Raw genomic sequence first — 26,185 nt, 5'->3', positions numbered from 1 at the left:
AGTGAAATTTAGGTTTGACCAGGTTTGCACTTGCTTGGTTAATGTCACACTGATAGACAGTGTGTGTGTGTGTGTGTGTGTGTGTGTGTGTGTGTGTGTGTGTGTGTGTGTGTGTGTTTTCATCAGTAACGAGCAGAAAAGCAAATAAACATTTTCTTTTCAATTTGAGTCCAGCTAGAAGAAATGAAACAATGTCCGTGGCTCCATGAGTTCCTCCAGCACCGTCACATTGTTATGCTTCGTTTCCACTGGGCAGTACAGTATGGTACGGTATGGCACGGTACGGTATGGCAAAGCATCCCCAGACCCAAATCTGTTGTGTAATCCCACTACAGAGAGTACGCTTAAAATGTATGCAGATTGTGAATGCTTGAACGCTGCGTAACGCCACAGGAATGTGACATCATCACTACGTGACAGTAAAGCAGGACCAGCGTAACACATGACAGCCATACTGTCCCTACTTGTGCCCTCGTGTACCCGGGAAACGTCCTCAACGGGAGACCCAGTACTGTTCCAATTCTTAGGCCGCTTCTCACCGAGTGCACATGGAATACCAGGATGTGTCCTCGCCCCGCCCACTTTATCGTGGAAACACCAACCCAGACCTGTGCAGGCTTAGGAAGACAAATGACCCATAATGCATTTGGCAAGAGATGACGGAGGAGATCCCGGAAAGAGAAAGCACACAGCGGCGAGAAAAAAACCCAGGAAATATTAGCGTCATCGTTTAATATAGTGTAGATTTAAGATTGTTTTAGGCGAGAATATATTTATAATGTCGGAATGAAGCTGATATTTCATAATAACACTCACGTGAACATTCATTCCAACGTTTTCGGAGATCGTGGATCCAGACTGAGACGAGGCTGACTGTGATTTCTCAACTGTGGTTTATCATGAGATATAAATTGTTTTGTATAACTCTAACGGTGTTCATGTACATTTCAATTTGTTGTTGACCTAATCTGGTCGGCTGAGGGGAAAAATCAAATCATGTTTAAAGCTATTTAACTTCACTTGAATGATTGCATGCATATCTTTTATTCATACATGGGTTAATAACTTATTGAATTGGTAGTGTGTCATTCTTTCTCTTTTTATGTCGTCTCCATAGACCTCGTAATTGTTGAAATTCACCCGAGACAATTGTTTCTTTAAAGCAACATTGCATTGTTTATCAAATAACACAGGAAAATGTTTAGTTCTATATTTTACAGTCATATACAATTATTCAGTCACATGGTTACATTTGTCAAAGCAAGAAGAGCAGTGTTGCAAAAGATGAACAACATGTTTACATCTCCCTGTCTCTCCATCTATCTCCATACATTTACACATGACTAGAGAACGTGACTCCATGAGGAGAACTTCCTGTCTCCATGTGGTCCTGCTCTCTGAGGCCTGCAGGTCGTTCTTCAGGATGAGGTCACTTCCTGCCAGGTCACCTGGTCGTCTCCATCATGATCCCTGGACCTTCTTCCTCCTCCACCTCCACGATGTCACCCGCTGCCACACAGAACATCCACATAGAAAACATTTGATATATTGTGATGTCATCATGAATTAGAATTTGTTGTGTGGCCTCAGTGTTCATGACTGTGATTGTTGAGATATAGCAGGATTCCAGTACTGTGCTATAATAACAACTGTACGCTGGAGGTACGGGTATAGTACTTCCTCCATCACCCAGCAGAAAGTACCCAGCTGGTACCAGTACTTGCTGGTACATGGAGGATCTATGCAGGAGAAGAGCATCATGCACAGACCCCCAGTTTCCAATGTACACGTCAATAAATCTCATATATTATAGACTCATTTTTTTAAACGACAGGTATAAGTAGGAAAGATTCTACCTTGCTGACACATTTCAGCTGCAGCTGCAGTCTTCCTCAGAGCTTCATCTGGCGTGTGATGACGTGTCGGTCTTCATCAGGCGACTGGCCAGATGAGGCTCTGAGGAAGACTGCAGCTGCAGCTGAAATGTGTCAACAAGGTAGAATCCTTCCTGCTTATACCTGTCGTTAAAAAAGAGTCTATAATATACGTGTTTAGAAGGACATAATGAACACAATTTAAAGTCCTAGTGAAATGAAGATTCGACCTCCAAAACACTCTGGTTGTCGCATCTCGGGACATTATTATGCTAACTGGCTGAAGGGTAAAATGTTAAAACACGGCAATCTGTGAGAAAATAGCTGATAAACAGCGGTATTTCCTCTGCTGGGCGGAGCTTCTGACAATAATAGAGTGACATCATGAGTTGTGCACATGCCCAAGTTGTGTTTACATTATGGAGGATCAGAGTTTTGACCACGAAGAGGCTGAATTTAACCATATCTCATCATCATCATCATTTCAAACCCAGTGATTGATGAAGAAGACACAGAAGGTGGTTCTGCCATCGGTGACCCCGTCTGGAACATGTTTGAGGAAGCAGAAGACGCTTCGTCCTCCATTCGTCCTCGTCTCCTCAGCAGCCGCCAGTTTTCACCTTTGAGGCTTTGAGGCTCCTGACTTTTGGCAGAACGACTTTCTGGATCATGTCGAAGAGCTTTTCCCACTGCGCGGAATCACCGAATCACCGGCTAGCGGCAAGCGGGCAGCTCCCGCTAGCCGCTAGCTGCCCGAGCTAGCGGCTCCCACCGCCCGTGCTCCTTTTCTCCTCTCTGGTCTCTTCCAGGCTCAATCTTTCATCAAGGCTCATAAAACGCCGACTATAACTTCAAAACACTGTAAAAACTTGGACATTTAAGAGGAAACAAGCCGATATAAACACAACAGATGGAGATCTGCACAACTCTTGACGTCACGCCCACGAAGAAGGATTCCCCCGACTTCCTCGGCTGGAGATTCAAAATTCTAATAACTTTGTTATGTGACAACAGTGGTGGGGCAGAGTCGGAGGAACCTTAGAAGTAGTACCCCAACTATCGTTTTTTTGCAAAGTAGTGTTTTACATTTCACTAGGTCTTTAACTATCAATAGACCTCCTTTGGCATCACAAATAACTACACTATGATAGAGGGCAAAGGTTTTCTGTTTAGGTAGCAGATGTGTTGTGGCTCTGGAGGAGGAAGAATTAGAACGTTGCTCCAGCAGTGCAGCAGAATGTCTGATGGCCAGCAGGAGCATCAGTACCAACATAACCATGTTCCCTGGAAACCCTGAAGAGCAGGTATCATGACACCTCCAGAAGACAAAGTGTCCAGGAGAGGAACTTTATTGACCTGTGTATCTCTGCAGGGCTTCTGTTCCTGGGAAATAAAAGAAAGAATTGTAGAATGTTTAAAAACAATGTAATTCGTCTGTGTACATAATGTTTACAACTTGTGTTTTTTACTGTTGTAAGTTCTGTTGTTTATTTAATAAAGTATCCTTTATCTTCTGCTTGATATCTTTCTTTGCTCAACAGTCATGTATGTATTTATATATTTACTCTAAAGAAAAATGACGAGCTAATGATTGGTGCGCTTAACTGTAGCATTAAAATAGACAAATATAAAACAGTACATATTAATGACGTGACCAGAAGGATGGCAACAAGCAGGCGGGTATGTGAAAAAGCTGGTTCATTCATTTAATATACAACAGAGATCTTCAGTAAAACAAACAGTAAAATAATTGCATGAGTAGGACATTTCTGATCAGCTGCTTTTATTGTTACTGAGCTCCAAAGACTTAGATATTAATATAAAGGCTGCATAGGAGGCTAGATGTAATTGTAACACTGTACTATATACGGTACTATAGACAGTACTGTACTTTGTACCATACACGGTACAACACATTAATATACACACCATGTATGTGACAAAAAAGGTACTATTTTCCAATAATGTTCTAAAGTTTAGATCCTCATATAAAATGTCATGTACAAATCACTCACCTACAGAACCAGAGGCAACAGGGTCCTCCTCCTCCTCCTCCTCCTCCTCCTCCTCCTCAGTGGTGCTCCTCAGCTTCAGGGTCCATCATCCAGCCGTGGCAGCCACCGCTTCAAGTGTTCCAATTCTCCATTAACGTCGATGCGTCCTCAGAAATGTGCATTTCCGCACTTAGCGGAGCTCCAGCCTTTGCACAGTTTCTCACAATTTCTCACTGTGAACAGCAGCGTCCAGCTCCGGCTGAAGCTCCGCCCCCCCTGTTACTGAGAGGAGCGTCTGCATCTGGTCTGAACACCAGGGGCAGTGTCACGCCACATTTCAATAAACCAGTTCACCACCCAGTGAGTACAAACTGCATATGAGAACAATAACGGAAAGTTTATACGGTGAGGAGATATTAAAATATTGTTGCTTGTCCAGAGTGGCGAAAAATGTTAACGGTCGGGTACGGAACTTTTGGTACCATCCACAAGTTTCTTCAGTGGAAACACATGGAACTGTACTGTACCATACTGGTACGTACTGTACAGTAAGAACCAGGCTTTACATTGCACACTCTCTGTCTTGTCTGTTTCCTGTTTTATTTTTTATTCTCACATGGTGCCTTGGTTCAGGCACCTTGACTTCCCCTCCTGCCCTGCACCGCCCCACCTGCCCCGCCCTGATGTGTTTCACCCATGCTGAGAGTACGATTGTCTTGCCATCGGTCACCATGTGAAGCTGATGTTCAATAACACTGAAACTAAAGTAGAGTGATCTACATTCACTCCAACCTTCAACCAGCGCCAACATCCCGTCAGAACAGCTTCAACCAGCAACTTCAGCTGAAACTAATGATTGAATCTGTCATTAAGTGGCCAACAGCCTTGATAATGCTAACACGACAGCGAGGCTAACAGCCTTGATAATGCAAGCACTACCGTGATGCTGACAGCCTCGCTAATGCTAACACGACAGCCATGCTAACAGCCTCGCTAATGCTAACACTACAGTGAAGCTGACAGCCTCGCTAGTGCAAACACGACAGTGATGCTGACAGCCTCGCTAATGCTAACACGACAGCGATGCTGACAGCTTCGCTAATGCTAACACTACAGCAATGCTAACAGCCTCGATAATGCTAACACTCCAGTGATGCTAACAGCTTCGATAATGCTAACACTACAGCCATGCTAACAGCCACGCTAATGCTAACACTACAGCCATGCTGACAGCCTCGATAATGCTAACACTACAGCGATGCTAACAGCCTCGATAATGCTAACACTACAGTGATGCAGCTCGGTCTGGGCCCATGAAGCCACTCCGTGTATTTACTGTGCATAAATATCAGTGATGTGGATTGTGGTTCCATCACAGTCTGAACTCTACTTGCACTGGTCCTGCAGGACCAGGATTCTCACACACACACAGACACACAGACACACAGACACACACACACACACACACACACACACACACACACACACACACACACACACACACACACACACACACACACACACACACACACACACACACACACACACACCGTAAAGCCTCAAAATCTGGCTAAATGTAAGTCACTCTGGGACTCTGCAGTTAGAAAACGTCAAACTATCCAACCACTAAAACCCTCATCCCGCTGTGTGTGTGTGTGTGTGTGTGTGTGTGTGTGTGTGTGTGTGTGTGTGTGTGTGTGTGTGTGTGTGTGTGTGTGGGGCCTGGTCTGACTTCCTGTCAGAGCCTATAATCGTCTCCTCTTTACTGCTCCTCAACGTGATCACTTTGATTTCCTCCCGAACAATAACAATGCCCAGAGGAAAAGAAAATTCGAAAAGAGATCTCAGAAATGTTTCATTTACTGCTCCGAGACAACGTTGAGATCTGTGTGAGACCAACCTGAGACGAAGGTTTATTTCTTTTGTGTCTCATTTTATTTCTCCAGAGCAATAAGATGCACTAAATCTCCTTTTAAGTTTCAGAAGATATCTCAACAAGCTCTCATATAATTGTCTGAGTTTCTCAACTTTTCTGTCTCTGAAAAATTCGTCAGCTGTTTGCATTCGTAACCCGGGGTTCCACTGTAATATTTCAACGGGTTGTAACTTGAAAGAGAAAGCTAAAGGGCTACTGTAAATTGGGGAAGAAATCGTAGTAATATTAGTTTGTCTGATTATTCATCAGGTCCCTGAACCTATCATCCAACTACAAGCTGGGAGATCGCTGAGTTTATTATTCACTCGATTATTCTCTCTAAAATAATAGTTTCTTTAATGTCCTGACTTGCTAGTGAACTAAGCCATCACCATCATTACTTTTCATGACATCTCTGACGGTTCTGCATTTTTTACAGAGTGCCTTTTTTTTTCACTCCTCGCTACTTCCGCCTGTATCCATGCTATTTTGAGCACCTGTGGTTTTACAAAACATCCCCTAAAAGCCAGATTTCTGTCTTGCTGACCTTCTCATGACAAAGTCTGTCTAGTTTAACCTTTGAGAAGCTGAAATCCATTTCCCCCCCCTTATTTAATTATTGACAACTAATCAACTAATAGTTGCAGCTCTAGAAAATCAGTTTTAACATAAATATGTTTTTGTTTTTCAACAATGCTTGATGTAACCCACATTAAATGATGTCATCTGTTGTGTAAATGGTATTTAAAAAATGGAAGATTCAATGCAAATATAATATTTACATAGTAGTGTGCAGTGGTGTTTCAGTCAGGACCAGCAGTTACAACCCCCCCCCCCCCCCCCCCCCCCCCCGTCTGTGTGCACGATTGTATAGGAAACACCACTTTACAATCAAAAAACAGCACCAAATGCCAACAGCAGCACCAATCTAATCCAGAGAAAGTAAAAACAAACTATCACTGTAGTTTGGTTTTTAGTTGCTGATGAACCAAAAGTATCGCTTCATTATAAAGTTCTGTGGTAAAAAATAGTGGAGCGTCTCGGAGCACAATGCAGCCTCACACTGCCTTGCTCAGCGGCTCAGCCTGCGGTCATAACGCCAAACAAGACATGAAGGTAAAGTTAGCGACAATGATGTTACGATGAAAAGGGTGAAAACAATGGAAAACTGCTTCTAAATTCTAGATCTCAGGCAGCTGACTGACAGTGGAGGAGTTCTGCACCTCCAGAGCCACGGCTCCACGAGCCAGGATTCAATGATCTTGTTCCTCCTATTATTAACTTCAGGGAACGACTCATTACTGAGTTATTTTTTTCTTTAGAACCACTCCAGGGCTCCATGTTCGTTGTAGATTTCAGAAAGCCAGTTCGTGTATCTTCCGCCTTGTAAGTAGCGATAACTCCAGAGATAACTCCAGGGTAACTCCAGAGATAACTCCAGGGATAACTCCAGAGATAACTCCAGGGTAACTCCAGAGATAACTCCAGGGATAACTCCAGAGATAACTCCAGGGATAACTCCAGAGATAACTCCAGGGTAACTCCAGAGGTAACTCCAGAGATAACTCCAGGGTAACTCCAGAGATAACTCCAGCGATAACTCCAGAGATAACTCCAGAGATAATTCCAGAGGTAACTCCAGAGATAACTCCAGAGATAATTCCAGAGGTAACTCCAGAGATAACTCCAGGGTAACTCCAGAGATAACTCCAGGGATAACTCCAGAGATAACTCCAGGGATAACTCCAGAGATAATTCCAGAGGTAACTCCAGAGATAACTCCAGAGATAATTCCAGAGGTAACTCCAGCGATAACTCCAGAGAAAACTCCAGACTACCTCCAGAGATAACTCCAGAGGTAACTCCAGAGATAACGCCAGAGATAACTCCAGGGATAACTCCAGAGACAATTCCAGAGATAACTCCAGAGGTAACTCCAGAGATAACTCCAGGATAACTCCAGAGATAACTCCAGAGATAACTCCAGGATAACTCCAGAGATAACTCCAGGGATAACTCCAGAGATAACTCCAGAGGTAACTCCAGAGATAACTCCAGAGATAATTCCAGAGGTAACTCCAGAGATAACTCCAGAGATAATTCCAGAGGTAACTCCAGAGATAATTCCAGAGATAATTCCAGAGGTAACTCCAGAGATAATTCCAGAGATAATTCCAGAGGTAACTCCAGAGATAACTCCAGAGGTAACTCCAGAGATAACTCCAGAGATAACTCCAGAGATAACTCCGCCCCCACCTGATGACGTCTGGCTCCAGCCTGGTTCTTCACTGGGCCAGCAATGAAGTGGACCAGCGTAGCCCCGGTTTAGCTCCTGTTAAGAACCGGTTTGGTGGTGGAAAGACAAAGAAGTGGTGCTACTCTGGCCCTGGACCAGAACTAGAACCTGGTTCTTTCCGGTGGAAAAGCCCCCGAAGAGAACATAAGAGATTTGAGCTCCACAAAATAGAACCAGTCGTCTTCTTGATAAAGTTGCTAAAGTCACTAATTGATTCCAGACACAGATTTCAAAATCACTTTTTAATTATTAAAATAAATAAATAAAATTAAATAATTTTTGACAGGGCTGGCAGCTCTGCTGCCTCACTGCACACCACTGCACACCACTGTATTTATATATTCATCTAAAATATCTCAATAGCTACTTGACATGTGTAAAAGATTCAAATGTGTCCAATTCATGGATTAAGACTGATATTAGATGCATAATTCCCCTTTTATGGATAAGTATTAAGATTTGCTGAAAAAATATATATGACATTTCCCCTTTAAGAGCAGCAATACATGCTAGTTGTAGCAGAAGCGAGAAGAACACGGGGAAGGAACAGGATTTGAGACCCAAAAGGTATGAAAATGATCAAATATTACTGACAAAAGGATTCCTACTGAACGTTCGATCTTTGGAAACTTGTATGTGTGAAGCTCAGCGGTTTTTGGTGAGTTTGATTGAGACTTTTCCTCACGGGGCCGTTGACGTCATGGCCACGTTGTGGTCGAGAAAGGCTAAATGCTATTACTTTAATGCTAATTAGCATTGAACAGTGACAGTGACGTCACATCTCAGGGTGAATGTCACGTTTTACTTAATGAATATAGTGAATTGAGTGACTTGTTTTCTTAATGACTTGTTGTGCAGGTTATTTTTTCCCCCTTTCTCTTTCCCTTTTTTGTGTGAACTATTGAATCCTGAATTTAAATGGAGGATGTTGAGAACCTCTGCTTCACGGTGCAGTGAAACCACTGCTGCACACTGCTGGTAGGAACACGACACCGGTCTCATTCCTTCTTTTCAAACTGATCTGGAGCCAAAACTCTCAATACTGTCGTGGGAACTGCAGTTTCATTCTACAATCTGTAATTTGTGCTTTCTTTTCTTTCCTGTTAGCGACGACTCAGTCAGGAGCCACAGCGAGTTCCTCCAGGATCGACACAGAGGAACAGCAGCTGCACAATGTCTGTGTTGTAGTGATACTCTGGTTCCTATTTTTAGAGTAAAGACAAACTGTCGATCATCATACTGAAGTAAAGGATTTGCTTCCACACTGAAACTCACTGAGTCTGTATTTACTGCTTTTCATCATCACAAGGAGGTTTTATCCTTTTTTCTTTGAAGTTTTCATCAATACTGACAAGAAGCGGAGGAAAGTCCTTTGTCAGCAGTAATCCTGTGAGTGTACGAGGGGGGGGGGGGGGATGGGGGGGGGCCCTGGACTCACCATGGTGGTCTCTGCAATGGAGCCGAAGCTGTTGATGAAGATGTTGCAGGAGACGTTGACCGGAGGCCCTGAGAGAGAAGGACAGAGACATGGACCTCTGGCTCAACCTCACACACACACACACACACACACACACACACACACACACACACACACACACACACACACACACACACACACACACACACACACACACACACACACACACACACACACACACACACACACACACACACACACACACACACACACACACACACCTTTAAAGTTGGGTCGTATCCGGGCGTCGTATCCTGATGTTCGACCCATCAGTTTGTCCAGGAAGTCAGACGGAGACATTGGAGCCTGTCGAGTCCTCGTCGCCACGTCCGCCTCCTTCCCCCGCGCCACACTGTCACACAGACATGGTCAGTGTGTGTGTGTGTGTGTATGTGTGTGTTGTGCTTTAATTTGAAGGAAACCTTCACAGGTTCACTCCTACTGTTGTATACAGTAGAAGCTGTGAGGAGCGGACCCCCTGCACTGCACGGACATCTTAGCCGTTGTTCCACTGCAGTAGAGGCAGAGCGGGAGGTTACGGTACGACAAAGTGGGCCCAGGACCAACTCTGTCTCTGGTCCCACAACAGGAAGTACGGTACAAATGTAGTACGGTACAAATGTAGTACGGTACAAATGTAGGTGAGGTTGTGAACGACTGGGAGACGCTCCAGCAAAGAACATGGAAGCGGCTGGTGGACGTCAAGTCATTCTCTGGTGACTCAGGTTAAACTTTCTCATGATGAACAGCAGCATCCAGCTTCACCTCCTCCTCCTGTTCCTGAGAGGAGGAGCTCCTGTTGAAGCTCCTCCTGCTGAAGCTCCTCCTGCTGAAGCTCCTCCTCCTGTTCCTGAGAGGAGGAGCTCCTGTTGAAGCTCCTCCTGCTGAAGCTCCTCCTGCTGAAGCTCCTCCTCCTGTTCCTGAGAGGAGGAGCTCCTGCTGAAGCTTCTCCTGTTCCTGAGAGGAGGAGCTCCTGCTGAAGCTCCTCCTGCTGAAGCTCCTCCTCCTGTTCCTGAGAGGAGTGACACAACACCCTGCTGTGTCATGTGCCGACGTTCCAATAAACCAGTTAGTAAGTCAACCAGGGAGCAAAGCAGCACATGTAACAACAGTGGAGGGGTACAGCCGATTGAATAATTAAATATTGAGGGCAAGTCTAGACTGATGATCGTCACGACCGATCAACCAATCAGCAGAGGGCGGCGCCATCGCTCCTCCCCAGCGGAGGGGAAACACAGCGGTCGCGGGTTATTTCCAAACCATCCACAACTTCTAAGTTGGACTGTTTGAAAAGCCGTCCCGCGATAGAAGTGCTGTGGAACCGCGCCTATATTTAACTGTTAACACACCGGAATGAGCGACAACCTGCTGAACGCAGACAACGGACAGATTTTCCTGCCAATTTTCAAGCTGAACGGACACTGAAATGGCCAAAAACACTCGGGCTGGTCCACATCATTGGAATATTCAGACATTATGGTGGCGTCAGATGAGTTTTGAGATTTGAATATTGGCAGCTTCCCTGCAGCACGGCGCCGCTTTCCTCATCACGTGTCTGCAGACTGTGCGCAGGCCCCGGGTGGGCACATGACTGCATCCATACCACACTGGGCTTACAGTATAACCCCTGATGTAGGGTCGCCCTAGAATCCAAGGGCAAGTGTCCCCTGAAGACAGTGTCCTCTCTTTGGAGGGACGGGTCATGAGGACAAATTGTAGGACCAGTTGATATTGAATGAACCAAACCAAGTATGTTATGTTTATTTAAAAGCAAATAACTGAATCAACACAAGATGTTTACAATAAATATACCTACGCAGTGATGCTGGAAACACGTTAATTAGTAAGGCGTTACTCTCGTATGACCAGTTTTTTCAGTAACTAGTAATCTACTGTGTTACTATTTCTAAAACAGTAATCAGATTAAAGTTACTTGTCCAAGTCACTGTGTTACTATTGTAGTGTTCAATAAGACCAGTTTCTTGTCTGCAAAGCCGCTTTATTATGAAACAGAACCGACCTCCTCACAGACACTGCAGCTCACCTGACCCCGCCCCCTTCTACACTCTCAGCCAATCACAGGCCAACCTGCTCTCACGGTGCCTTCAGGTGACACCAAAGAATCGGAACCAACCATCGTCATCAATAAACCTTAACATTGCAATAAACCCCCACCTTGTTAAATCAATCAATCAATCAATCAATCAATGAAAGACTATTTATCCAGGAGGGGCAATTAAAGTGAGCAGGCAGTGCAAATAAATAAATAAATAGTGTAACAGAACCCGAAAAGGGTTATTTGGTTGTGTGGTTTTCTGGGAAATAATACATTTTTACATTTAGTTACCCCTGCGATCGTCACACTTTTTCTGTCCCAAACTGACCCCGGCCCCCCGTCAGAGAAGGGAAACGTTATGTGGCCCTCACTGGAAAAAGTTTCCTAAAGTTCAAACCTTGGTAGATTTTAAAACATAAACATTCCTCTGCCTTTTGGCTGCGACTGCAGGTTCCTTTGTCGGTGCAGAACGTTTTGTAGACATTGTGGAGTTTGTCAGGAACAAAACTTGCAAACATGCAGCACTTGAGTCTCACTGCTGTCGATCAGACATTGATGTATATGAAACATGTATATATGTATCTGCAATATGTATATGCAAGTCCAACGCATTTGCGTACATGAGACACGACACGGAGATTGATTGACAAGGGTCGGCAGTCACTTAGCCAATCAGAACACAGAATACAATGTGCCCGTAGCCAATCAGGACGCAGAACACTGTGGACGTTGAAACAATTAAAAAAAAAAAAAAGTATGCAAAATTGCACACAAAAAAGTCTGTGAAGCAGCGAGGCCACAAAAGGTGAACCGCGTTATAGTGAGGGACCACTGGATAGGTTTTATCTGACCCTGTGTTGAGACACATCTTATGCATTTTAAGCTTTTTAAACTTTGTACTGACCACATGATCGTTTCGTTACTTTGGTGAAGCACTTTGTGACCACTGTCCCTGAAAAGCCCTATACAAATAAATTTATACTTACTTACTTGCTTACTTTCTTACTATATACACATGTATATAGGCTGTATATAAAATAATTATTAAATAAGATTTAATTTGCTTCAGGGACCACATACAGTCCAGTTTCTTCCTGAGTGACCAGACTGGTAAAATATTGCAATAATAACCTCTCAATTTAAACATTTTTCTTTGTTGTGGTCACAGTGTACGGAAGGAAATGTTCTATGTTTGTCAGATTAAACAGTTTGTACTGAAAATGATTACAATTTCAACATAAAGGCAATTTTAATGAAACATTCTGGTGCAAAATCCAATGAAATGTAAAAAACTAGTACAAATCCTCTCTAACTCCTTGCTTGGTGGGACCAGATTGGAGCCTCTTGGTGGGTTTTGGCCCCCGGGCCTTTTGTTCTCTGCCGTTTAGTGAAAGTGGAACTTAAGTGTGACGTCACGATCGTCATCCACCCTGTGCGCCAGGCTCCGACCCTCTGCTGGGATTTTCGGGGTCGTTACGTTCTAGAGCGAGCAAGGAAGAGAACCAGACTGTCGTATGGAGGCAATCATGTATCACCACAACCTGAATATTTCAATAATCCAGTCCAGCCCAAGTGTTCTGGTCGTCGTAGTGTCGCTCAGCTTCAAAATTTCCAGGAAAACCTGTCCACTTCAGGAGCTCTGAGCCTCTGGCTCTTTGCTTTTATATTGTGATTGTTCAGACGGGGAGGAGGAGGATCTACTCACACAAACGTGGAAAGAATGGATGGGCCTTTAGTTTCACTTTCTCTTTACTGCAGACAGCATCAGGCCCATGAGCCCATACTGACCTGAAGAGGCTCCAATCTGGTCTCACAAAACCACCAAGCAAGGTGGTTCTATAGCAAGATGGTTATATAGCAAGGTGGTTATATAGCAAGGCGGTTATATAGCAAGGTGGTTATATAGCAAGGCGGTTATATAGCAAGGTGGTTATATAGCAAGGTGGGATGTAGATTTTTGACATTTCATGGTATTTTGCACCAGACATCTAAATATACATCACTCTCTTGAGCCTCCGTCACTTTAAACTGCTTGTTTTAATTTGACACTGCAACAAAAGGAGACCTAGACCGCACTGGACTGGACTGGACCGGACTGGGCTAGACCGGACTGGACCGGACTGAACTGGACTGGACCGGACTCAACTGGACTGGACTGGACCGGACTAGACTGGACCAGACTGGACTGGACCGGACCGTACTGAACCGGACTGGACCGGAATGAACTGGACTGGACCGGACTGAGCTAGACTGGACTGGACTAAACTGGACTGGACTGGACCGGACTTAACTAGACTGGACTGGACTCAACTGGACTGGACTGGACCGGACTGAACTGGACTGGACCGGACCGGACTCAACTGGACTGGACTGGACCGGACCGGACTCAACTGGACTGGACTGGACCGGACCGGACTCAACTGGACTGGACTGGACCGAACTGAACTAAACTGGACTGGACTGAACTGGACCCCGTCAACTGCATTTATTCTGCTGCTGCAGAATGCAAGGACCTGATCCTCTCCTTCCCAGACCTTCCTCACTCGGCTCACTGACCAGGAAACTGTCAGAGCCAGTAGATTTCAGACACAAACTTCAGAGCTCTGATCAGCTCGTCTCTTAACAGTTTCTGGGAGCCACTCAGCTGCAGGATGTCCCACTGGCCCTGAACGCACCAGGAGAAGACAGTGGAACGGCTCTACAGCCGTCAGATGCTCTGCTGCTTCCCTGAAGCTACAAACATCTACATGGAGGCCAAACCTTTCTGCAACACCAATATTTCACAGCCATTTCAGACTCTAGCCTCTGTCAACTACTTGCAGGATTCTTCTTAATGGACACATTGACCAGGCCTCAAACCATCATTTCATAAATGTGAGCATGAAGATTCTATAATAATATCCTACAACTGCAGCAGCACCAGGAGACAGAATGAAGGAAGATTCACCAACAGAAAAACCAGAAAGTCTCTATCAGTGGTGAGGGTTTCCAGGAGTGTTGTGTGTTTCTAGGTGTTTCCAGGAGTGTTGTGTGTTTCCAGGTGTTTCCAAGAGTGTTGTGTTTACAGGTTTGTTGTGTTTCCAGGTGTGTTGCATGTTTCCAGGAGTGTTGCGTGTTTCCAGGTGTTTCCAAGAGTGTTGTGTTTCCAGGTGTGTTGCATGTTTCCAGGAGTGTTGCGTGTTTCCAGGAGTGTTGTGTTTACAGGTTTGTTGTGTTTCCAGGAGTGTTGTGTGTTTCCAGGAGTGTTGTGTATTTCCAGGTGTTTCCAGGAGTGTTGTGTGTTTCCAGGTGTTTCCAAGAGTGTTGTGTTTACAGGTTTGTTGTGTTTCCAGGTGTGTTGCATGTTTCCAGGAGTGTTGCGTGTTTCCAGGAGTGTTGTGTTTACAGGTTTGTTGTGTTTCCAGGAGTGTTGTGTGTTTCCAGGACTGTTGCGTATTTCCAGGTTTGTCGCATGGTTCCAGGAGTGTTGCATGTTTCCAGGTTTGTCACATGTTTCCAGGAGTGTTGTGTGTTTCCAGGACTGTTGCGTATTTCCAGGTTTGTCACATGTTTCCAGGAGTGTTGTGTGTTTCCAGAACTGTTGCGTTTGCAGGTGTTGCGTTTCCAGGAGTGTTGCGTTTCCAGGACTGTTGTGTGTATCCAGGTTCGTTGTGTTTCCAGGTGTTTCCAGGAGTGTTGTGTGTTTCCAGGTGTTTCCAGGTGCTCCTCTGCAGCCTTCAGCTCAGAACCTTCAGCTTCATGTTTCATGTCAAGTTGAAGAGAACAAATGAAGATGATTGTGTTGAAATATAAATGTTGCTCTGCTGGAGCCACAGAGCAGAGAGGACGCAGCGGAAACCTCTGCTCTCTGCAGGAGGAACCCGGCTGTCTGAACACTATTCACACACACACACACACACACACACACACACACACACACACACACACACACACACACACACACACACACACACACACACACACACACACACACACACACACACACACACACACACACACACACTTCTCCAGGACAGATCATGACATAATCGAGCTAATTCGGAGCAGACAGAAGCTGAGCCAGGAGGAGGAAGAGGAGGATGAAGAGGAGGCGGAAGAGGAATAAAGTGAATAACTGACAGGCCTGTGTCACTTGTAAACCTGCACATCGATGACTCGGGGTTTTTTAAGAACATCCTGGGTGTGTGAGAGGATCCAGACTGACGGTCTGATTGCCTGAGATCCAGGATAAAACCAGGAACGTGTTCCTGACAACATGGCTTTAGGCTCAATCTGGCTCCGCCCACTCATGTTCATCTACGGAAGAGGAGGAAGTACTTCCTCTCGTGGTGCCATCTGCCAGAGCAGACTTGTTTAATTGTGGGAGCAGTCAAAGGGGAGGAGCCTTCCTTGATTGTGATTGGCTAAACCCCCGATGACACTATATAGGGCTTGATTTCTGATTGGCTGGTTGGAGCAACACACTTTTTAAAACTTAAACAATCCAGGGAGAGAGAGGCAGTGGCGGCAGTGCATTTCAGAGGCAGGCCTTCACTGCTGGTCTGAGTCAATCCACTCCTCAATAACTTTTTTATGGCTACGTGGAGCCAGAATAAATACCTTTAGAATGAAATAAGTTCACGTCTCTTCTCCTGCTGCAGCTGCATAAAAAAGCTGCTGCTTTTCCAGAAACCTCTGGGGGTCGAGGAGGGAGACAAACTTTTCCTGGTCTTGAAAATAATATAATAGCAAATAATCTAATCCTGAATCCTGTCAGAGTTTGTAGTGAGCGCAGGTAAATTGTACCGGACCTCCATGCTCAGAGTGCTGTGGTGCGTTCAATGACCTCTTGGAAAATTCCCTCTTGAAAATTGTTTTGACAATAAATCTACAACCAAATGTCTTTATCTTCTCCTTTAGTCATTGTAGGTTGATAAAACCACTATTAAATATATTTTTGTTGGTGCAGCTCGCTACAGATGCAGCTAGCTAGCTGGAGGGTGAACTCTCTGACCAGCCAATCAGAGGGCTTGAATACACTGACGTCACGCTAGGCCTTCTAGAAGGCTCTGAGTCACCAATATCAAAACCTGATTGGTTGAAGCAGCAGCGTGACGACACTAGTTTTACACTGCAGACGCCTGCAGAACTGAATGTGAAGGCCTCAGGCAGGTTTCTTTACCCGGCAACAGGTGATAGCTAAAAGGTGATTGGTTAAAAGCTTTAATGTGGAAGTAGGAGTCTGGAAGCAGCAGCCGGGGAGAAGAGATGAGGAGAAACCTGCAGACCACTTGGAATTATTTAATAAGTATTCATGGACAAAATATAATCAACATCAGTCTGTGATTCTGATCTTTTTCTGAGACCTGCAGAGAAGCATTGAAGGCCTTGAAGACCTTGAAGGCCTTGAAGGCCCTGACGGTCCGCCACTGGAGAGAGGACACACTGTCTTCTCTTCTGGGGTGTCGTTCCAGAGAGGGAACTGCACAATGCATTCTGGAATATAAATACTACATTGTGGCATGTAGACTTAAATGCAGCTTTTTTTCTTTTAAGGTAATGGATTATTTTCATTTGTGATGGTTTCTCCCTGTACCTGTACCTTACCTGTACCTGTACCTGTACCTGACTCCCCTCACTCCAACCTTCACTACATGTACTTGTTTATGCCCCCTGTATTTGACACGTTGCTTCTATCTGCACCCCTAAACTGAGCAGCTGTCGCCTCTGAACTGTGAAATAGTTTCTATTCTCCTCTTATTAGTTTTTAATTGAATATAAGAACGTATTTGTTCTCTGCAGGCCTCCTATAGCTCAGTCCCAAGACTCTATAATGTCACAGTCCCACATAATTAAATTGGTAGGAGGACCAGCATTATTGTATATATTTATATCATTTTCACAGCAAATAATATTTTATGCTTTAATAAAAAAACAAAAACTTGAATGATGTATAAAATCAGACATGTGACAACATTTTGAAAAATTAGATGGATCACAGGTCCATAGAATTAGTCCCACCTGTGTGGATTGTGAAGATAGAATTGCTCAGCATCTTGGAAAGGAAATTCCTCCTCTCTGCTTCAGCATTTGAAGGCATCAGGATGAGTCAGAGAATTCAGAACCAATCAGAGGCCACCTTTCAAAAGGTACAGACCACATGGTATCAATTGACCAATCAGGTTGCTCGTTACTGGTCGGAACGCAAAACTGGAAGTAGATCGCTGTTGTGTCCTCGAGATGATCATTTGCTATATTTTGTGACACAGAACGATTTAGACAGAATTAGACGGTGATAAGAAGTGATGGCCGTTACACACAGACATTAGCTGTCATTCTTTCGGGCGTTTTTTCCGTAAATAAAGCGTCCAAATGAAGGGTGGATGGCTCGCTGCCTAAAACCCTGCCTGACACACACAAATAACCTTTAAGTACATTGTGTGTTCAGTTTGTGTAGAATAACAGCCTGAATGAAATTCACATGAGTTTCTCTCTGCGTGGCTGTTCCAGCTCTGCTCAGTGAGTCCAAACCTCCACTGGCAGGGAAATGTGATAACATGGAGTTTCAACATCACATACATCTGGTTTTAGAAATAAATAAAATGGACAATTATCAGTCACAATGTGCAAGCTGTTTGGAAAAGAAAAGCAACGGAAGAGTCAACACTTCCTCTCCGGTTTGTCTTTGGATTGCTGGAGCGATGCCACCTCTTCCTCCTCCTCCTCTTCCTGCTCCTCTTCCTCCTCCTCCTCCTCTTCCTGCTCCTCTTCGTTCTACACCTCTTCCTCCTCCTCCTCTTCCCCCTCTTTGTTCTACACTTCTTCCTCTTCCTCCTCTTCGTTCTTCACTTCTTCCTCCTCCTCCTCTTCGTTCTTCACTTCTTCCTCCTCCTCCTGCTCCTCTTCATTCTACACCTCTTCCTCCTCCTCTTCGTTCTACACTTCCTCCTCCTCCTCTTCCTCCTACACTTCTTCCTCCTCCTCCACTTCCTCCTCCTGCGTCCATGTGTCCAGTGTTACTGTGCATTACTTCCTCTGTGTTTCTCTTTCCTAATGAGCTTTTCCATTAGCACATACATCAGAAACACTACATTTCCCAGCAGCCCCTGGGGTCTTTCATGGCATTCCATCCTCAGACGGCCCTGCACTATGACAGGGAGGGGGTCGACTACCGCCTTCAGCCGAATGCTCACTTAGTGTAGACACACACACACACACACACACACACACACACACACACACACACACACACACACACACACACACACACACACACACACACACACACACACACAGTAGTGTAAAAGCTGCGTTCAGGGTCACTGCTCTGCAGTCTGACTCTGTAGGTTCGTAATAGATCATCAAAATAATAAAGTACAGTGATCAGCCATAACATTGAGACTCCTGACAGTGAAATATCAGATCATCTGCTGTCAGTGTAGAAACATTAAAAGTAAATCTTCTTTTCTCCATTCGTTGGTTGTGGAAATAGCTTTTAGCGTCACTAAGAATGTTATGTATGAATGAACTGGGGCAGCGTTTCCTGACCTTCAGGTGGACTCACCGACATCCTGTGGGACGTTTCGAGGAGCCAGTCTGACCACAACATGGCGAGCCAGCCGGACATGATGACAGTTCCTTAAGTTTCTATGATTCCTGGCTTGCTCTAACTTTACAGTGAACTCAAACACTGGTGGACACGACCACCATTACCAACATACAAATCCAGGAGCCTTCAAAATGAACCGGTTGGACAGTTTCGGGTCTGTTGTAGATAGTAGAAAGTGTGTTATTCTGGTTTTCTCTGACGTGTGACTCTACTGAGCAGCTGCCAGCAGACACAGCCTCGGACCCCTGTGACCTCCCTCAATAGGTCGGGAACCACTTCACTCACACATTGGATGCTTTTCCAGTCGGACTTACTCGGCCCGACTCGACTCAGAGCTTTTTCTCATCGTACACAAGTAAATCTGCATCTCCTGATGTGGAGTCAACATGCATCTGGAAGAGTAGGGCTACAACTCCGTCATTGTATATCAGCTCAAATTATTAATGTTACAGAAGGTGGATTGTTACTGTCAGGTCTCTGTGTCTGCCCCTGTGTGTCTCACCAATCAACCAATGATCTTCTCCCTCTGTGTGCTCCAATCGTTGTGTTCCACCTGTGTGCTTCCCTTACTTGTATATTTAAACCCTCTCCCTCAGTCGTCTCTGTCGGTTCGTCTCGTCATCTCGTCACCCTTGTGTCTCCTCGTGTTCCCTGGACTGCAATAAACCTGGTTTTTATGGAACTCTTTGAGTATGCGCTTGGGTCGATCGGTACACCGCCTGCGATCCCTGACAGTTACGATGCTTCACTGTCCGGTGTTTCAGTTTCACTGGTGCCCCTGTTAACTGGTGACTTCTACCACCAGCCGTTAGCAGCAGCTGATGTCAAAATAAGACAAATACTTTCAACTTTAATGGAAATGTGGTTAAACGGCGTTCATCAGAACAGCTACAGGGGTTTGGTCAGGTTTTTAAATTCAGCTGTGAAAAGAGGATGCTCAAGGGAACCAGTCACCAGTTAACAGAGAAGCCAGTTAATCCTAAACACCGGTGTTGTCTGTGGCTCGGACACCTCCTGATCCTGGTAGCGTGTCGCTCCGTCGACCTCCTGAATCCTCTGGTCGCCACCAGACAAAGAAACGTCTGCAGCTCGTCGCTGCTCCACTGGTTGCTTCCTGAGCGTCTCTCTGGTTGAGGCCGGGTTTAAAAAATGGCGGCTGAACAAGACGCTCTGTCTCATCTGTGTCATGACGCACCGGCCAATCAGCAGATGCTGTCAGGCAACATCACATTGTCGGATGAACAAACACCGGAGGAAGGAGGAAAGTACCTGGTACCAGGTACTAACACGTCAGATAAACGGAGTCGGGCCAAGCAGGTACCAGTGGATAAGCTCTAAATGAGACCGTTACCAATTGTCTTGCTGAGTCAGCCAAGTCCCACGATGATGCCTCCCCCATGCTTCATTATCATTGTATCACTTTTACTTCTTTATCCACCACTATTTCTTCTCAATACTTGCATGGAAGAAAGAGTGCTGATAAGTGTTTAAACCTCATTTCATTTGCCTCTCTTCTTCCAGGGTTGATGTCGGTGGTGTTCACCTTGTTGTAGTCTACAGACCCACATGGTCTCTACAGATTTACTCAGCTAAATCAGTGAGTGGATTCCCTCAGAAAACCCAAGGAAAACATTTCACCCTCCACATGATGACGGCGGGTCACAATATCTCATATGACTTAGGTTGTTAGCAACTATGACCTTGAAACAAAGTTGTGCGTCGGAAATTGCTTTTATAGACGACATCACTGTCAAATTATTGTCTCATATTTTTTAACCATGTGAATTTATCTATATTATGATTACATTTTAGGATGTGAATGCCTGATTTAAAAAGTTTTTTATTGAAAAAATATTTTTTTTGTGCCTTTTTATTGACGTAAGTATATACGAGATGGCAACAGGGAGCTCAGACCAGTGGAAGGTTACATACAGAAAGTGTTTTCAATACGTTCTGTTTCTCATATCTTCTGTGGGGCTTCCTGCTCAGCCTAATGTGAAGCTTCACGGAACACGAATGTGACGGGGAGCATGAATCCTGCATCAGGAAGGATGTTTAAAGGAGGAACAGCCCTGAAACCAACGGGTGCTGACAGTCGGCTGGTGGCTGGTGGAAGAGGACTGAAGCAGACACCCTCCGAGTCAGAGTGAACAGACGCCAAACATCAGCAGCGACGAATGAAGCAGACAACTCTCTACCAAATCCAGAAAAATACCAGTTGCTAAAATATTCCTCCAACCACCACAAAAGCCATTTAAACATAAATAACTGTGGATAAGTCACCACAACTCACTCAAAAACAGCTCCAGACCACTTCCAACAAGCACATAAACCATTTAAAACTGATTTCAAAATACCAAATTTAAGTCTCATCAATTTTCTATGTATTTACGAAAAGAGAGTTCTTCCAACTGAGCGAACCCCCCTGCATTTATATTCCCATGTCTTCTATGTGTTGCAATGAACATTTGATCCACCAGATGGCGGCGCTCTGAGTGAACATACTGAACAAACACCAAAACAAATGGAGAAGAGGAAGAAAGTGTACAATGGTGGAGGGGGACGAGGGACAATGTGAGGACAAGAAAACCCTGGCGGCGTCTCACAGACGCCCCTCACACACACTTCTAATGTCCACACTGCCCCCGACCTCCCCCAGCGGTACTGCAAAGTGACAGACGATAGGAGGCGGAGAAGGAAGGGAGGGGTCCGTGTGTCTCGAACCTACGAGCAGAAATGGAGAAGTTTCATGGTTTTCTGTTGAGTTCCTGGATGTTCGAGGTTGGTGGTATTTTGGGTGGAGCAAAGCGTTGAGGCTGACCTGACAGGCTGCATAATCAGAAGCAAACACTGAAACATTCAAGAGACGCAGGTCTGTTTGTGAGCACACGCCTGCTGCATAATGCAGCAAACCCACAGAAAGCAGAGGAAACTCTTCAGTAAACTCTACTTTTGTCATGTTCACATCCACATCCTGAAGCCTCAAATCACTGAGGCTCAGCCGAGACCGACCACCATCAACACAGCTCAATAATCTCTCATTTCTGCGTTCTCGAAGCACTAGCGGCGCCAGGATTTTGATTGTGGGTGGGCCTCAAGAAAATTGGATGGGCCAGTGAAAATAAGCCCCCAAAAAACAATGGGTTCCCCTTCATCTCCGTTTCAGCGCTTTTCGGCGGCACAGAGAAGAGCGACACAGTAGATTTGTCGCGACAGCGTACCCGAGCGGCTACACATGCTCTCCGCAAGGCTCGTCTGCAGACCTTGTGCAGGTTGCGAGTGGTACATTATTGTATTCATGCTCCAGTCTGGACTCACTTCCGTGCGCATTCCATAATGTAACGTAATGACCCCGAAAATATCTAAACATCTGGTTCCTGGTGTTCTCCACCTTTCCTGGTGTAGTTTAGCTTTCATTTCAGAAGTTCTGAGCCATTACTAGCGGGTGTCTCGACGTAAACCGGTCTAGTAACACGTTACATCAGTTTCACACCAGTAATTACTGTGGTCTGGAGAGACGAGAGCTGAGGAACTTTCAAAATGAAGAATCAGACGTACTTGTGTCTGAGCTTTGAACTTCTGGCTGTCTTTAACTAAATGCAGAAACAAAGCCAACATGACGGGTGACAGAGAGTTTGGGGGAGCTGGATGTGGTCCAGCTCACACACTAAGCCTGTTAGTTTGTCTCTGAATCCATCCATGACCCTCTAAGAAGATTTACGCTGGCTTTGATCCGTTCGGCTGTGGCTCGCTCAAACTTTTGGGGAAGAGTCGGCTTATTTCTCAGAGTCTGACACTGAAACACAGAAGCTTGTGGGAGATAAACAGCACATGAATAAAGGATATGCAGCAGAGAGCAGAAACAAAACCTCACACTATGTGTCTCATACGATGTGATCTATCGTCTTCTTTTGTGAGTAATGACTATTTGTATGGTTTAAAATCTTTTCTATTGTCCTCTCCTGTAGGGTGGTATCTGTGTCATTCTCGAGCACAGGTCCTCTACTGCAGCCTCAGAGTTTGAAGGTTCTGCACAGTGTCTCGGCGGTTCCAGGACGGTACTTCTGGACTGATGCTTCAGTTCCCAGGATTCGCTCTCTTAGTTTGTGGTTGAACCATCCACATCTGTTCCAGCTGTTCTTCACTCTTGGTATTCCTCAACCTTTCCGTGTTCTTTCTTTCTCACATTGCCATCAGATGGTACTGCGACACCACTCACTACTGCGCTCCTCACTTGTTTGTCCAACACACAATGTGTGCTTGGTTCAGCAGCAGTTGTCAGTCTGGAAGCTGAAGTCCCACTAGATCCTGTTGTTCTCCACCGGCTTCAGGCTGATGTCCCCCTGGACTTTGGGTGCGTTCTGGTTTATCCTAGGTGCAGATGTTTCTGTACACTATCTTAGCCAACTATGTGTGCCGATCCTGCCTGCATGCTACACCGTGCTCTAGACCATCTTCGTGCACCACCTTAGGTCTCATCTAACATAGTAGACCTTCGCCTCTTGTGTTCATGTGGTGCAATACTTTGTGCCTCTGTCTTGTCTGCCAGTCCAGCATTTTCTAGCCACTAGTTGGGCTGCTTGATGTCGGCCACTCTCTGTCTGGTACCTGCCATGTTGGGGCTCATCGCTCCATCTTACCTGCTCCGTCACGTTCTCATCAGGTGTCCGAGGTCTGAAGCAGTCGGGTAGTAGCTCATCCCTTGAGGCCATCTTCCTGATGTATTCTGGGATTTTGGATGTTTCATTGTGGCTCTAGCGCTCACTAGTGCTTGGCCTCTCCCTTAAGTTTCTCGGTCAATAGTCATTCCCTCTGCTATCGATGTCTGTTAGCAGTTTGAGGGCGAGGGTATGATCTCCTCTGACGTTGCCCTCAGTGACACCATATGTTTTAGCAGCTTGACAGTTATTAGAAATCTCTGCTGTATCGATCACATCACATTAGAATGAACCTCATAACTCCTCCTGTGTTGCTGATTAATTTGACATATTTTGGTAATCTGAACCAGAACCAGTTTACTGACCTTTCAAAGACAAGACGAAAAAGAGCAGTAATCTCCTTTTCTGTGGATCAGGAATAGTAGATCACCCCACTTTTACAGACCTATTTCCAGATTCATCTCATGAGAGGAGAGGAGGAGAAACTCCTCTACCTCCTGTTCAGTTATGTTCAAACCAACGTGTTGACCAGAGAGTGAAAGGAAATGAAGCCTTCGGTGTGTAAAGACCTTCAATATGCTCCACGAGACAAACAAAGTCAGAGCCTGAAGCTCTCATAATATTTGTGACCTGCAAGACATGCAGGAAGTCCATAACACACATTTGTGTGTATGTATGTACAGTGTCGAATTCATATAGAAACAGCAGAAAAATCAGCTGCCTACATTAGTTAGCATCGTAACCAGCTCGCTGCTGCCTGTCCAGTGCTGTGACTGCAGCATCTAGTCTGTCCTGCAGGTTGGAAATAAACACAGCAACTCTTTCTAATTACCCCGGTTTACTCCAAACTCCTCTCAAACTCCGCCAGTCACAGATGGACAACATTCCACCTGACCTCAAACCACTAAGAGCACAACTGCTCCAAAGTGTCCTTGAACGCTGCTTAAGAACTCCCTAAAATCACACATGAGCTGATGTTTAAAAATGAAACCATCACTCATGTGGCTCATATCCACTGATGAAGAAAATAAATGGATGGTTTTATTTTGTGATCATTTAAAGACAATAAACTTTGTGAGTTCTTCAGAAAATCAGAGTTTATGTGGTGTGTGTGTGTGTGTATGTGTTTGTGTGTGTGCGTGCGTGTGTGCGTGTGTGTGTCATAGCTGTAATGGATGAATTGTGTATTATTGTCTGAATCCAACATGAGAGCGTGACTGAGTGATAAACAAGAGATTAGCAGAGTAAAATAAATGCTGGTAGTTCAGAGGCTTTCAGTGGAAAAAGGATCCAACAATAAAACAGACTTTATTTAAATAGTCACATCATAAAATATAAAATATGATAACTATACTAAACCCGTGGGGGTGGGGGTGGGGTCTCATTGTCTCCACACTTACATAACAGTCCATCAGTTTTTTGAACTGTGGAAAAAGCTGTTCTTCTCAGGAACCTCACATATGTTTTTTTGAAATATATTCAGATAGCCACAGGGCCAAGCAAACCACATTATACACATAGAACGTCAAAAAGATTTTTTTCAAGAATATTTAAACACCAAGCGCCTGAAACCAGTGCGAAGTAAGTTGTCACTGTACAATTACCATGACAACCTTACTTTTTTGTGTGATTTATCACTGATAGGATTCCATTTGTACATGCGGTTTGTGACAGCCTTACACACAACTGCAATATTACAAATACATAATTCAGTAAAAATAAGTAAATATCTGAATAAAATAATTTGGTTAATCTTTAGGTAAAAAAAGTATATGTATGTATAAGTATGTATATGTACTTATCAAACATTTATTCAGAGTTAATTTACAATTTTAACATTCTATTCTACTTTGTGTGGAACAATGATGTAAAATAACTTCCCTCTAGGATTCACAAAGTATTTTCTATGAAATTATTTTCTATATATTTAAAGTGAAATAAAGTACATATATTTCAGTTAAAACATTTCTATTTCAGTAAAATAAACTACATATTTCGCAAAATATAACAAAATGTGTGAATGTAATTAACTATATACTGATCAAATATTTTGTAATAAATACTTCAGTAAAAATATATATATTTGATGAAACAGTAAATATTTAAGTGAAATAAAACATTTTCCAGTAGAGTGTGTGCGTGTGTGTATTTCAGTAAAGGATATATTTCAATAACTTAATAATAATATATTAGTAAGTTTCCATCATTACCTGAGCAGAAGGAGTTCACAGAGCAGCAGCTTTCCCGCCGCGCGAAGCGGCGTGCTCTTCATCTCTACTCCGCGCGCTCCCTCCGACTCTTTGAAGCACCACTGCTCGCGCTCCAGA

General features: G+C 44.5%; 1 protein-coding gene across 1 annotated transcript in view; it reads right to left on the bottom strand.

Moving 5' to 3' along the window:
- The window catches only part of LOC308149007 (glycine receptor subunit alpha-3-like), a gene marked incomplete at its 3' end in the record, with an annotated part of 45,800 nt that extends 19,615 nt beyond the window's left edge, over nt 1-26,185 (bottom strand). The window contains exons 1-3 of the mRNA XM_080520624.1: nt 26,069-26,185; nt 9,778-9,908; nt 9,518-9,585 (exon numbers count right to left, since the gene is read on the bottom strand). Of these exons, the coding sequence (XP_080376750.1) occupies nt 9,518-9,585; nt 9,778-9,908; nt 26,069-26,130 (261 nt within the window). The 5' untranslated portion in view covers nt 26,131-26,185. The remainder of the gene's footprint in view (nt 1-9,517; nt 9,586-9,777; nt 9,909-26,068) is intronic.

The sequence above is a fragment of the Blennius ocellaris genome (assembly GCF_963422515.1).
Source record: "Blennius ocellaris genome assembly, chromosome: 3".
Taxonomy (NCBI): domain Eukaryota; kingdom Metazoa; phylum Chordata; class Actinopteri; order Blenniiformes; family Blenniidae; genus Blennius; species Blennius ocellaris.
Note: the sequence above shows the minus strand (reverse complement) of the source record. Positions and strands in the feature narration are given on the sequence as shown.